The sequence below is a fragment of the Calonectris borealis genome, chromosome Z (genome assembly GCF_964195595.1).
Source record: "Calonectris borealis chromosome Z, bCalBor7.hap1.2, whole genome shotgun sequence".
Classification (NCBI taxonomy): domain Eukaryota; kingdom Metazoa; phylum Chordata; class Aves; order Procellariiformes; family Procellariidae; genus Calonectris; species Calonectris borealis.
This window is the reverse complement of record NC_134352.1, coordinates 11284763-11299446: the sequence shown is the minus strand read 5'-3', so window position 1 is coordinate 11299446 and position 14684 is coordinate 11284763. Positions and strand designations below refer to the sequence as shown.

The 14684-nt window shown below is 41.3% G+C and overlaps 1 protein-coding gene across 1 annotated transcript in view; it reads left to right on the top strand.

The window, feature by feature from the left end:
- Positions 1-14684, top strand: part of SVEP1 (sushi, von Willebrand factor type A, EGF and pentraxin domain containing 1) — a 138563-nt gene that overhangs the window by 16937 nt on the left and 106942 nt on the right. Inside the window, exons 2-3 of the mRNA XM_075137410.1 lie at positions 2346-2601; positions 3765-3941. Of these exons, the coding sequence (XP_074993511.1) occupies positions 2346-2601; positions 3765-3941 (433 nt within the window). The remainder of the gene's footprint in view (positions 1-2345; positions 2602-3764; positions 3942-14684) is intronic.

Genomic DNA, 14684 nt, shown 5'->3' with positions numbered 1-14684 from the left:
GGTAGTAATTTGCATGCTACCAAGCTGAAAGTCTGCATCTAATTCCTTCTACATAAGTTCACAGAGGAAAGACAACGTACACCTTCACAATCCCTTGCTTTAGGGCCACAGACAGCACCTGGCCACTGAGAGGAGATTGGTGGTGGTCCCATATTTATTCACACTGTGACAGACTGTGGCTAATTATGAGAGTGGTAGCTCTATAGGGTGGTTTCTAATCCATAGCACGTCAACATCACATTTTTGCAGGTGCTCTGCCTGTCGTCCAAGAACAAACATACTCAGAGAGTAAATAGCACGAGTGCACTGTCAGACTGGAAGGATGAAAAGGGCAGGAGTCTGTGGGAACTACTGAGTATTGTCACAAATGTTTTGTGTGAAGTATTAGAAGGAATGATCCTTAAATCTGTAGACGGCAGGGTGGAAGGGACTACAGTCCAGTTTTTGAGGCCATGACAGACAGCTAACGCAATCTTGGCAAACTATTGTAATGGAGAAAAGCACAATTCAACAGGGACAAATGGGGAATGCTATACTGCGGTTAAAATAACCAACAATCCAAATGCTTGTTGGGAGGACACTAACAATAAATCAGAAGTGGGCCTTATAATTTAGTGGATCAAAACATAAGCTGACATTAAAATATGTTAGATTGTATTTGTTACCTCAGACTTGCAAGAAAGACAAAAATGTATCACCAACAGAAAAGCAGTGGCCATGGTGGGAGATACAGATAGAAGGATTTTGATCTCTTAGGAGCAAGCAGTTTGCACACAATAAAGAAAACTGAGTGTTCTTTTAGTCACTTGTTTCTCTTTCTTCAACTGATTACCTGGTTAAACTTCTTAACTATTGTCTCTGACTTGACATTCAATCCTTGAATGCATGATGCCATAGAAAATTATTGTTGTCACGCTTTGGGTTTTGTTTTCCATGCATAAGATTACAGTTTTGAGGACTGCTTATTTTTCCAGGTTCCAGCTTCCTAGTTTAGTTGTGCTGGTAGTGAAGATTCAGTAGCTGACTGCAGGAGGTGTGCTGAGGGTCCATTTAGGGAAGCAAGTCACTCTGTATATGGTTGCTCTTTTGAAGCTTGTTTAATAGGACATATACCCAAATTCTTTACTTTTTATTTATAATTTACTAGCCTGGCAATGAGTAGGAACTTGTTTCTAACTAATCCCATGTTCTCGACTGTTTCTAAAACCTGTTCAACTTCCCTTCATAGAGAGAGGCTTATGAAGGCTCATCAGGCACAGCTATATTTTTGCATTGCACATCAGGTATCTGAGATGCTTCTTTTTTTCAGATACTTTTCCTGACAGAATCTCTTCGTCTCACTATGTTTTCCTTCATACTTATGCACATGTGTGTACATGCTCTGTGGCATGTTCTCTGTCTATGCATACACTATTAAATTTCTTGTGGGCTTACTGGTTAAATAACTCTTTTCCATCTGCCTTATATGGGAAGAGAATGGCACAGCCACTATTTTGTTTTCCAAAAGTTCAATAGATTTCACCTTTTAGACAAGGAAATGATAGAGGGAAGGTGGGAAGGAACATGTAGAAATACAAAATGTGCAGGCCTGTGGGCAGATTATCACCGTGGAAGCTTTAACTGCTCATAGGTTCCTCATATTAAAAGGTGATACTGTGTGTGAGAGTTCACCATTTGTATCTATGGTTTTGACTGATTCTTCACCTTTCGTTGATCTGTCAGTCCCTACAATTTTTCTGATACATTTGTGGATTTTTTTGAGCAAAATAATCCCTAATAAAATACTTTTTGTTCTTAGTTACCCCTTACAAACTGTAGAGGATTTGTCCATAGCAAATTTGGAACCAAATGGCAGTCATGTACTGAATGGAAAAGCAACATGGACGAAACTGGCAGCTGATAGGCATCCGCATCACTCCCATGTTATTGAGACAGTTGGCAGCATCTGAGCTTTGGTCCTATGGGTCTTGCACTATATTTTCAATGTTTGTATTACCTATTCAAACTGCAGTCTGAACAAAGTTGCTAAAGGACTGGTCAGGATCATTGCTGTCTGTCGCATGGGTGACTTTATCAGTCAGTGTGAAAAGTGTCTCATTTCAGATCATGTCATGATTTCTGTGATTTCTGTGCAGACTGTGACCATCTGAAGTGTGACTCAGTAGTTGGCCTTGTCTAACCACAGGCTCTACTTCCAGATGATTGATCTTCGTTATAGTGAGTGGTCTTGCAAGGACTTAATCTAGCTGTATAATCAAAAAGGAGCCACATCATGGAGGAAGTAGTGTGCAGATCAACCTCTGCTAACCCTTTGCTGAGATGTGCAATTTCATTTTCTCTTCCAGCAAATATTACGGCATGCCCGTGGAAATGCCACAAAGGTGATATTTCTCATTACTGATGGATATTCCAATGGGGGAGACCCAAGACCCATTGCAGCATCCTTGCGTGAATTTGGAGTGGAGATCTTCACCTTCGGGATATGGCAGGGGAATATCCGAGAACTGAATGACATGGCATCCCATCCAAAAGAAGATCACTGTTACCTTCTTCACAGTTTTACTGAGTTTGAAGCTCTGGCACGCAGGGCTCTTCATGAAGGTATTAATGTACTAACCTCAGAAGTCTACAGAGAGCAGAGGGGTCTGAATAGAAGAACTCCCGTACTGTCTTGTAATTACATTTCATGTAGTATTGATTCCTTGGTGTGTTTTTTTTTATTTTTCCTCTTACTTTCTAGCAGAGGTATTCATTCCTCAGGTAAAAGGATAAACTGTTTGCTTGACTAACTCATCATCCACAAAATGTGAGCCAATTTCTCCTCCTTGGTATATACGTACTTACCTCCATTCAGCTCTTCATTTTATCCACGCAGAACAGGCTATGGTCTTGGCCCAGTGTAACTTTTGCTTGAATAGATGAACCTTGTAGTCAGATACATGGTTGTCCAAAAGAGGCACCTAGTACACACCTTAGGACTAGCCTTAACACCTGTTGGTATTTTACACAGCAACAAAAGCTAGCCTGTTCAGAACTGATTTAGATCTCTGTCTATAATGGTAAATATGATTTATGTTTATGACCTTACACATTCAGTAAAACTGGAAAGAGCAAGGGCTGGAAAGAGAGTTGGACTGTGGTTTTATCCTTTTTTAATCTGCTGTATTCTAAAAAAAATAGTTCTTCCTAAAAAATAGAGTAAGTTTAAACTAGCAAGTGAGAACACATGACTAGACCTTCGTTTGTAAGCCAGCGCTGCGACTGAGGCTTAGAACATGCATCAGACTAGCCATTAGCATTTATTTGCTACATTTAATTTTTAAAAGCATGCTACTTTTACATAAGTAGGGTGCTTTACTGCCATTCTGTTTGTTCCAGGTAAGGTTTAACTGGTCTATGTGAATGTGCCAAAGGAAAGATTTTTTTTTTAATATGACCAACTACTTATACATGCCGTGACCAAATGCTCTCCTGAAGCTTCTGTTGGGAGTGAGACGGCATTCTGGCAGTGTTAGATGCAAATGAAGCCGAGTGAGAAAATTTGAGGATCTTTGCACCATGGATTTCAGTGAGCCTTTTTCCAGAATAAGAACACCAATGGTTTTTTACATTTTGAGTGTAGCAAGGCTCTGCTTCATGCTGCCATCGCTACTGCTTAGAACTGGAACCTAGGGTTTTTAAGAAACATTTCACTAATGCCATAATGTGAGGCTGTGGGGGGACTTTTGGTTGGATTTTTTGTTAATAAATTAATACTATTTCAGACCTACCCTCTGGCAGCTATATTCAAGAAGATATATCGCACTGTTCATATCTCTGTGAGGCAAATGAAAACTGCTGCGACATCATGGCAAGCTGTAAATGCGGCACTCACACTGGCCAGTTTGAGTGCATCTGTGAAAAGGGATACTATGGGAAAGGACTACAACATGAATGCACAGGTGAGTCTTGTGTCTCAGTGCTTGGGTTTCTCTCTATGCCCTGAATACATAGCTAATCTAGTTGGGAGCGAAAAGCTCTATTTGAGACTATGGCTCTGAACCTGGATCAGAATGCGTTTCAGGCTGTTGGAAAACTCTCTCTGGCTGAAGATACAGAATAGCTCTCGCAGTCAAACTCATCTCATACCTTGTCTCCAGCAATAGCCCAACGAGATGCACAGGAAAGAGGTAAGAATAGGACAAGTGTTCTGCCACAGTAAAACTTCCCTAAAATGCAGCTTACCAACAATTTGTGACTAGAGTTTACCAAGTCTGAGGTAATGTTTTTTGCACTCAAGTGCTCTTAGTAAATTTTTCCTTCATGAATTTTGCTGATCACTTTTTGAACTTTCATAAACTTTCCTGTTTGGAGAGGGGCTGTATATGTGGATCTTTGCAGGATAAATCCTTGGCAAAACTTACAGTCAATTAAATGTTCTTTAATTCTCTCATTTTGACTTTCAATTACTAAAGAGGAAGAAGGCATTTGGGTCACTAAACAGAAACTTGTCATCACATTTTGCTAAGATTGTTGTTGTTAACTGCTTTCTGGACAAGTCCTTTTACTGGTATACATTCAAAGTCTACAATCTACAAACTGACAATTTACAGTTCTTTATTGTCAGAGAAGGTATGCGGTTTTATCCAACTCCATTAATTCTTCTAGGACAAAAGTTTCAAAATTGTCAGAGCATATCTAAATTCTGTTATATTTTTTTGTGAGCTGGACAAAAGGAGTACTTATAATCAAGTATTTCTCAAGTAGAAGCAAAATACAGTATTTATATTGATCTTGTTTGTATTCTTGTATTTTCACCGATATTCTGCATATCACAGTTCTCGTGAGATGTTTCCTCATGATATATGAACTAAGTGCCGTGGATATATGGATGATGGTTGTATAGCTGTTTATGAGGGCCATGCTGCTTTTTTAAATGTGATTTTCATTACATGCAGAGAGTCTCTTGATGTAACTTATAAAAGTTGGTAGTTCTGTTCAGAGAATAGACACAGGGAGGTTTGTGACTAGGAACTAAATAATTCCTTCAGGGGAAGGTTTAATGGAGACTGTGATGGCTGTATGCCTGCACAAGGAGGATTCTAGGGATGCACAGAGGGATCCAGACTATACATAAGCACATGATGGGGAAAGGTGGTGTCTGTCACCAGTGCAAGAAAAGACTGGGATACCCTGGTGTTTGTGCTGGGAAGTTGATCAGTTGTGTTACACTTCCTGCCAATTATCCCGTTGTAATTCACCTTGTGCCTCTGGAGCATCTTTCCTTTGTTCTGTATTAAGAGAAGTAGGTAAGCAGGAATTCATTGGGTTTTGAGTGCAACGTTAGTAGAGGAATGTAGTTAGAGTCAATGTCAGCATTGGCACATTGGATCAGAATCCTATTTTATGTAAGTGGGTGCAGCTTCCTTGTGTTCTCAATTAACTCTAAATGAAGATATACTATTCCATTTAACCTGGCCACTGTCTTCAGAGACAACGAAAAATGTTTTTACAAGTATATTAATGACAAAAAGAGAGCCAAGGAGAATCTCCATCCTCTATTAGATGCAGGGCGGAACGTTGCCACCAAGGACAAGGATAAGGCTGAGGTACTTAACGCCACCTTTGCCTCAGTCTTTAATAGTCAGAGCAGTTATCCTCAGGGTATTCAGCCCCGTGAGCTGGAAGACAGGGACAGCGAGCAGGATAAACACCCCACCCCCCCACCCCCCCATCCCCTCGTAATGCAAGAGGAAGCAGTTAACGACCTGCTACGCCACTTGGACACTCACAAGTTTATGGGGCCGGATGGGATCCACCCGAGGGTACTGAGGGAGCTGGCGGAGGAACTTGCCAAGCCGCTCTCCATCATTTACCAGCAGTCCTGGTTAACAGGGGAGGTCCCGGACAGCTGGAGGCTTGCCAATGTGACGCCCATCTACAAGAAGGGCCGGAAGGAGGATCCGGGGAACTACAGGCCCATCAGCCTGACCTCGGTGCCGGGGAAGATCATGGAGCGGTTCGTTCTGAGGGCGCTCACAAGCCATGTGCGGGACAGCCAGGGGATCAGGCCCAGCCAGCACGGGTTCATGGAAGGCAGGTCCTGCTTGACCAACCTGATCTCCTTCTATGAGCAGGTGACCCGCCTCGTGGATGAGGGAAAGGCTGTGGATGTGTGTGGAGAGAAAAGACCTGAACACCTGGCTTAGTTATCCCTTCTGTAAGGAAACTGTAAACTTCAAAATGTAAAAGCTCTCAGTTAGGAATGCTGCTTGCGATTACCCTGAGGTGTGGCCTAATGAATACCAGCTGATTCAAGAGCCAATGAGCACCAGCTGATTCAAGAGCCAAAACAGGTGAAGGGAATTGTGAGCAGACATGTGATCGTTGCCAACGGAGAGCGACAGAAGGCTGAGGCAATGGGGGGGGGCGGGGGAGACAGACAGACAGACAGACAGACAGACAGATGTCATGATAGAGGCTCCAGTATTGCTGCGCATAGATATGTGAGGGTCTGTGCTATCTTACACCACAAATGGGGCCCAAACAGGGACCGAAAAAGGAAGACCTGAAGAAAGAAGGTCTTGAAGAAAGGAAGTAGAAATATCCAGTGGTGTACCCCTGTTGAGCTGGACAGAGGACAATTCAGGTGAGCAGCCACAGGGAAGTTATATGAACTTTATACATTAGTTATGGGGCAGTCAGCATCTCAGTCACAGAAGCTTCAACTTGAAATGTTTCAACGTACTTTGAAGGTAACAAGGTAACAAGGTTTTAAAGGAAAGCGAACTGTGTAATGGAGAACAGGAAAGGTCTTTGTATTAGAAGTGTTAAGTTTGTATCTCTGTATTAGAAGTGTTAAGTTAAGCTCTGTATTAGAAGTGTTAAGAAAATAGGTTTAGTAAGTTAAGCTTTGTATTAGAAGTGCTAAGTTTGTATGCTATTTTGTCATGTAGAATTGATCTTTGTGTTGTAGTGTAAATAATTTCTGTAGACTGTAACGTTATATGATAAAAGAAGATAGTTAAGATGAATATTTGTTTGACTAAAAGGAGAATGACCATGCCCATATTGGGATTCGTCATTACTCTGGGCTCGCACTCCCACTCCGACCCTGAGTCACTCTGACAGATGTGGTCTACCTGGACTTCAGTAAAGCCCTTGACACTGTCTCCCACAGCATTCTCCTAGAGAAGCTGGCGGCTCACGGCTTAGACAGGTACACTCTTCGCTGGGTAAAAAACTGGCTGGGCGGCCGAACCCAGAGAGTTGTGGTCAACGGAGTTAAATCCAGTTGGCGGCCGGTCACGAGCGGTGTTCCCCAGGGCTCAGTTTTGGGGCCATCTTGTTCCATATCTTTATCAACGATCTGGATGAGGGGATCGAGTGCTCCCTCAGTAAGTTTGCAGACGACACCAAGTTGGGCGGGAGTGTTGATCTGCTGGAGGGTAGGAAGGCTCTGCAGAGGGACCTGGACAGGCTGGATCGATGGGCTGAGGCAACTGTATGAGGTTCAACAAGGCCAAGTGCCGGGTCCTGCACTTGGGTCACAACAACCCCATGCAACGCTACAGGCTTGGGGAAGAGTGGCTGGAAAGCTGCCCAGAGGAAAAGGACCTGGGGGTGCTGGTTGACAGCCGGCTGAACATGAGCCGGCAGTGTGCCCAGGTGGCCAAGAAGGCCAACAGCCTCCTGGCCTGTATCAGAAATAGTGTGGCCAGCAGGAGCAGGGAGGTGATCGTGCCCCTGTACTCGGCACTGGTGAGGCTGCACCTCGAATCCTGTGTTCAGTTTTGGGCCCCTCACTACAAGAAGGACATGGAGGTGCTGGAGCGTGTCCAAAGAAGGGCAGTGAAGCTGGTGAAGGGCCTGGAGCACAAGTCTTATGAGGAGCAGCTGAGGGAACTGGGGTTGTTTAGCCTGGAGAAGAGGAGGCTGAGGGGAGACCTCATCGCGCTCTACAACTACCTGAAAGGAGGTTGTAGTGAGGTGGGTGTCGGTCTCTTCTCCCAAGTAACTAGTGATAGGACAAGAGGAAGTGGCCTCAAGTTGCGCCAAGGGAGGTTTAGATTGGACATTAGGAGAAATTTCTTTACTGAAAGAGTGGTCAGGCCTTGGAACAGGCTGCCCAGGGACGTGGTTGATTCACCATCCCTGGACGTATTTAAAAGACGTGTAGATGAGGCGCTTAGAGACATGGTTTAGTGGGCATGGTGGTGTTGGGTTGACGGTTGGACTCGATGATCTTAAAGGTCTTTTCCAACCTTGATGATTCTATGATTTTGCCTATTTTGACTTTTAATTCTAATTTGTTTCATACAAAATCAAATTTTCATCTTAATTTTTTCTTCTGTAGTTCACTTTCCTCCACCTCGCGTGACCTAGTAACCTATTGAATAAATTAAACGCAGCATTTCTGCCTCTATCAATAGCTTGTATCATCAAATATTGTTTTGAGCTATTCCTAAAGATAGCAGGCCTATCATTTTAGAGTTACCCTTTCTGTACGAAAGTATCTTTTGATGGGGTGAGCATTCCTTTTGAGTGCCACCAAAAATGATAAGTCTGATTTCTTTAAATGGGTACTTTGCAGCTGCAGAGGGAAGTTTCATTTTGACATTATCAGCAGGTGCTTCTAAAAAAGTTTTTAAAAGGGGTGTTAGATACACTGGTATTAGATACACTGCAAATAAGCTGGTGACGGCAGCCGTCTGCTGTATATGTGAAGATAATTGAAGATGCATACATATATTTTTGGGAGAATTTCACCTGAGTAACTCAAGCCTGTTCTTTAAAATATGTCTGCTCTGCTCAACTATTGTATTCTTCTTTAAGATAGGCAGAAGCAAAAAGCAACATGTGTTCTTTAAAGGAAAAACAGCATATTTTGAAATCTTTTATTCTGAAAAGGATTCCAACCTTTTTTTTTAATGTTTCCCAGCTGAGCATAGCTGTGGATTTGTAAACCATAAGGAATCTTAAGAATGCATCTTAACTTTTCTTCACTGTATAATGTGCAGGAGGACTTTTGGCAAGTTTAGAGTGACAGGACTTACATTTTAATTGGACTACTTTTAGCTTTTGATTGGTTAAACTTGCAGATACTCTGCTAGCCTATGTTTTCTTAATACAGTAAGGCTTTTTATAAAGTTTTCATTAAGATAGGAGATTGTTCTTCTGCGACGTATATGTTCTTTTTGTTATTATGGTCATTTGCTGTGGTTATTTTCTGTATGCTCTTGTGCTTATACGTTATACCACTTTACTGTTGCTTATAGTTTTAAATGTGAGGCATCAGAATAACTATGTAAAGATCGTAACAGTTCTTTACTTTCCTAATTACCTGGAAACACTGTCTAGAAAGCTTCCATAAAATAAAACAGGATCCACATGCTTTGTACCAAAAAGCAGAAATTGGCTTCAATGTCCTCCTCCTGTTCTTTGTAATATTGTTGATGATGTGCCACAGAAAGAAGAACAGACTAACTGTTCTCTACTTTAAAAAGCAAACCAAACAAAAGCTTCTTGGCCCACACTAGAAGCCTCATGCAGCCAGAGACATCTGTGACAATTGTGATAAAGGAAGGGAGAAAGAGGAAGAACAGAGGCAGTATCATAACCAGTCCCAAGTATTGTAGAGCACATAAACACCTCCTCTTCAATAACGCTTCACTTTTTTTTCTCCTTCCTTTCCTTGATTACAAATGTTGAGTTTCAAACTAGAGACAACCAAACAAAAATACAGAGGTCAGCAAAAATAAATCTGTGATTTCCGCTATCTAAGACTGTGTCTTCCGTTCCACCAATAAAAAGGTGGGCTGTTGAAGTCAACTGCTTGTTCCATGGAAGAGTAAAACAAATGTCCAGATCTCCATTTGTATCTTCCTCTCTGTCTTAGGAAGTTAGGGAATATGTCTTTAACACAGCCTTTTCACGCATTTTTTTCAGCCAGACTCTCAGGTTGGATGATCTTTTAGATTAATGATGATGCAACTAAAGGATGATACTTATCACATTCATCTCATCACTTACCTCCTAAGCAGAATCACAGTTATTGGGGAGGTCAGGAAACTGTTGTTGTACAACCAGTAGTTTCTTTTATCTAACATGTGGACCCCATTTTTTGCAGCACAAGGTATCCGTGAAGATGAGGTGCAGTTGGCGAGGCAGAACTAGTAAATGAAATACTTGTAGTTTATGCTAGTTATTCCTTCTTTTGTTTATTTTTGGCCCACTACTTGGGTATAATTAATGAAGTGTAGAATTTCACCATATGTATGAGTATTCAATACGTTGCCTAGGCTTTGATTTAGGACTATGCAGCATATCAGTTATCATCTGCACAGCCACTAGGGCAACAGTTTTGCCTACAAAACAGCACATGGATTAGATCTGTAAAGACCCTTTCCAATGAAACCTGAAATGATGTGAAAACTTCGACTTTTTTTATTACAAATTTTGATTCAGAACACATTCACTGAAAAGGCTTTAAAGTTTGAGGAAATGTAGGTCCAGCAAGGCAGGGGAGATTTGCATTTTGTGGTTTCTTGGATTTTGGACCCAATTTTCAGCTGAGCATTTTTTCCATGAGATTTTCAGGATTGTTCCTGTTGAGAATGCAAAACAAAACCTGATGTTCATGAGTTGGATAGCTTTCTAGTTAGAAAAAAAAATATGTGTTTAATATATTACTAGCAGTTCTTTTCTTAGTCAGACAGTGTCGTGGTTTAACCCCAGCTGGCCACTAAGCACCACACAGCTGCTTGCTCACTCTCCCCCAGTGGGATGGGGGAGAGAATCAGAAGAGTAGAAGTGAGAAAACTCGTGGGTTGAGATAAAGACAGTTTAATAGGTAAAGCAAAAGCCGCGCATGCAAGCAAAGCAACTCAAGCAATTCATTCACTCCTTCCCATTGACAGGCAGATGTTCAGCCATCCTCAGGAAGGCAGGGCTCCATCACGCATAATGGTTACTTGGGAAGACAAATGCCATCACTCTGAATGTCCCCCCCCTTCCTTCTTCTTCCCCCAGCTTTATATGCTGAGCGTGACATCATATGGTGTGGAATATCCCTTTGGTCAGTTGGGGTCAGCTGTCCCAGCTGTGTCCCCTCCCAACTTCTTGTTGGCAAAGCGTGGGAAGCTGAAAAGTCCTTGACTTAGTGTAAACACTGCTCAGCAACAACTAAAACATCGGTGTGTTATCAACATTATTCTCATCCTAAATCCAAAACACAGCACTATACCAGCTACTAGGAAGAAAATTAACTCTATCCCAGCTGAAACCAGGGCGGACGGGAAGAACTTTAATTCCAGTGGTGATTCTAATGGCCTAGTCAAAGAAAGCTAAACCATCTTTTCTGCCATGCTGTGTCCTTCCTCCCTTCCTTTTGATAAGAGTTTCTACCCCCCTTGGAAGCTGGGTCACCCTTTCTCCATATTCTTTTTCAGGAGGTGTTTCTTCAGCTACCTTGTAGGAGTTACTGGCTTAATGAAGCTTTGCCAACCATCTTGAACTTGTCATACTGTACGTGGAAATTTTCACTAAGTTGACAAGGTCCCCCAAGCCCCAAGGCACCCACAGTTAACAACACATAACACTATACTCTTCAGTGGGTGCCTGTCATGGATCTGGAGGAGAACCACCAGCAGCACTCTGAGATTCCACTAGTAATTCATAGACAGGGAGGGAAAAGAGAGCAAGAAAGGGAGTGTGAAAAAGAGATTGTACAAAATGTCTCCAGCCACAGTAAAATCTCAGGCTAATTTGAATCTGAAGGTTTGAATTAGTTCACAGAACTGCAGATTTTCAAACCCTTAGAACTTGGTTTCTTGCTGTCTCACAAGGCACTGCCATTCGTGCTTTCATCTATTGAATCTGCATCTTAAAACTGGACAGGAGTTTGTTTTGGTTCCTTTTCTCTCCTTTGTTTTTAATTTCTAAATCAGAAAAATACTCTTCAGTTCTAGCTTAGCTCTCACTAAAAGAAGGCTTCTCCTGAGACCTGCAGCCATTGAAAACTGGCAAATTGAAAAAGGAGCGTCTCCTTAAGGAAAATGTCAAATGCCTGCTAGTGCCACATCTTATGCCTTATCTTATGCCACATAAACCTGCAGATCTTGATAACCAAAAATAAGAAAGCAAATAAAAATTTTAAACAAGATGAGTTGGAAAAACTTGGATTACAGCCGGGCAAGGAAGTTGGGATGTACATGCTTAATGAAGCATTAATTAATGCTTACAAAGCCTGAGCAGTTTGGAGAGACTTGGAGTTGGACTCATCTACTGTGGAGACAGAAAAGCTTGACTGGAGAGTCCTTGTGCTGTGTACAACACCTGTCAGTCAGTGATTCTCCTGTTTTGCTTAACCGCTCTTTAATCACGAACCCCTTTCTGTAACCCTTTTGGGGGATGTATATGTTACGCTTTTATTTGTAATGTGTTCATTTTTCAAAATGCTTCTCCCGAGTGGAGCCTTCTTCTATTACAGCCTCTCTTCAGTGGCTTTTTGTTTGTGATAATACGCAGAGGTTCTATTGTGAATATACTATGTCAAAATGACTGTCATGTAAGGAGAAGAGAAAACAAGAAAGCAGAGATCTAAACCAAGAGGAAGGATGCAAAATACCGATGACTAAGCAATAGTGCATTGATGCCTAATTAATACTGGCAAAAACATTCCTTGCTGTCATTCTGTGTATTTTTTCTTTTTCATATAAATCTTGTTTGACTCGTTATGGGTAACAATTTGAACATAACATCGTGATGGTTAAATACAGAAGAAATGTAAATGAGTGTGTTTTTCTAGTGAGGGTATCATAACATCATGATGGGTAAGTACAGATGAAATGTAAATCGATCTGGTTTTCCACTGAGGGTAGTGGAAGACAAGTGGATGAGGAAGGTGGATATAGGACGCAAGTACTATAAACAAGGCTATGGAAAGTTAGGAGGTTAATTATCTTTAAAAAAATCTTTTTAAGACTTCAAAAAATAATGCAAAACCATTCATAATTATTGTTTGCATAAAGACTGAAGAAAATTGCGTTTACAGATATTTTGTGTGGAAAATAAATACATCTGGAAGCATGCAGACATGCTCTTCTAGATTTTTTTACACTGAAATCTGCTTTCTCAAGAATTTGTCCCCTGAAGCCCAGTATTTCCTGCTTTGCTTTTGGAAATTCAGGTAGAGATTCTCCTGCTTCTTGCTATAGGAAGCAAAGCAAAGGCTGAGTAAAAAAAGGATTTGGATGCTGCAAGATTTTTCAAAATGGAGCACAGAATAGACATGTTTGGTATGGTAATTTAAAAGCATAATGTCAGTAAATTCTTCGTGTCAGGAGGGATTTTTTTTGGTAGGAATGACTCTGACGGATTAATTTAGCATGCATGATACTACAGTAGATTTGCTTGCATTTTAAGTGGCTTCTGGCACCAAAGTAGTTTGTTTCCCACCTGTACAACCTCCTTTATGAAGATGGGGCATTTCTGGCAGTGGAAGCTTCTGTTGCTGAGTTCCTTCTGAGCTTCTTGAAGCCTTATGACCTCAGAGTGATACCGAAAACGTTCCTAAGGCACAGTGTATATGAAGTGATAACAGGTTTTGTCAATTACTGAAGTGTTTCTTATGGTACTGTAAAATCTCTATGATCCGCTTTCCCCATGTGAAGCCTTTGAAGGAAAACAGTAGCAAAACAATTTTTTTTTTTTAAAGTACACATTTTATAAATGTCAGTAGGAAAAAAACCTGATGAGATTGGGTTTTTATTTTCTTTCTTTTGTGATCTAAGTATTCACAACTCTGGTGGGGCAGATCATGCAGACTTGCTTGGGGGTTTTCCTTTGTTTTGGTGGAGGATTGTTGTTTTATTTAAGATTATGTGAACCTCATAATTTCCAAAGTAGAATTTTAGTCAGATTCAGTCCATCAGAAAAACTCTTTAACAAACTCTAGAGTCAGACAGTGAGCTTTCCAAACCATCATAGAAATGTGAAAGTTCTAACATCTAACTAATGGCTTTGCTTGCAAAATTGTAAAAAAGAAGTTTTTCTTGGTCAATTTGGTACAAGTTTTTCCACCTAAACAAATTACATGTGCAGCTACTGGTGTTTTTTAGCCACATCCATAGTTTTGATAACCCTGTTGAAGAGAATAAGAGTGATTCCGGTAATGTTAATGAGTTTTGGATCAAATCCTAGGAACTGAGTGACTCATTTTTGTCTCCTCTCCAGGCCTCGTGTATCAACTTATATACATTTTCTGTTGCAAAAGTAAAAATTTTAAGTAACATGATAGCTAATAGGGATAATGATGTTTCATTGGTATGGAATTTTTCTAACTCTGCACCATGTACGTTGTTTCCTTTGCATTGAGAACTGAACTATAGCTGTCCTGGTTTTGGCTGGGGTAGAGTTAGTTTTCTTCCTAGTAGTTGGAATAGTGCTGTGTTTTGGAGTTAGTATGAGAATAATGTCGATAACACGCTGATGTTTTAGTTGTTGCTAAGCAGGGCTTACATAGTCAAGGACTCTTCAGCTTCCCATGCTCTGGAAGGTGCACAAGAAGCTGGGAGGGAGCATAGCCAGGACAGCTGACTGAAGCCAACGGGGTATTCCATATCGTATGATGTCACGCTCAGTATATAAGCTGGGGGGGTTGGCCAGGGAGCAGTGACCACTGCTTGGGATCTGGCTGGGCATCG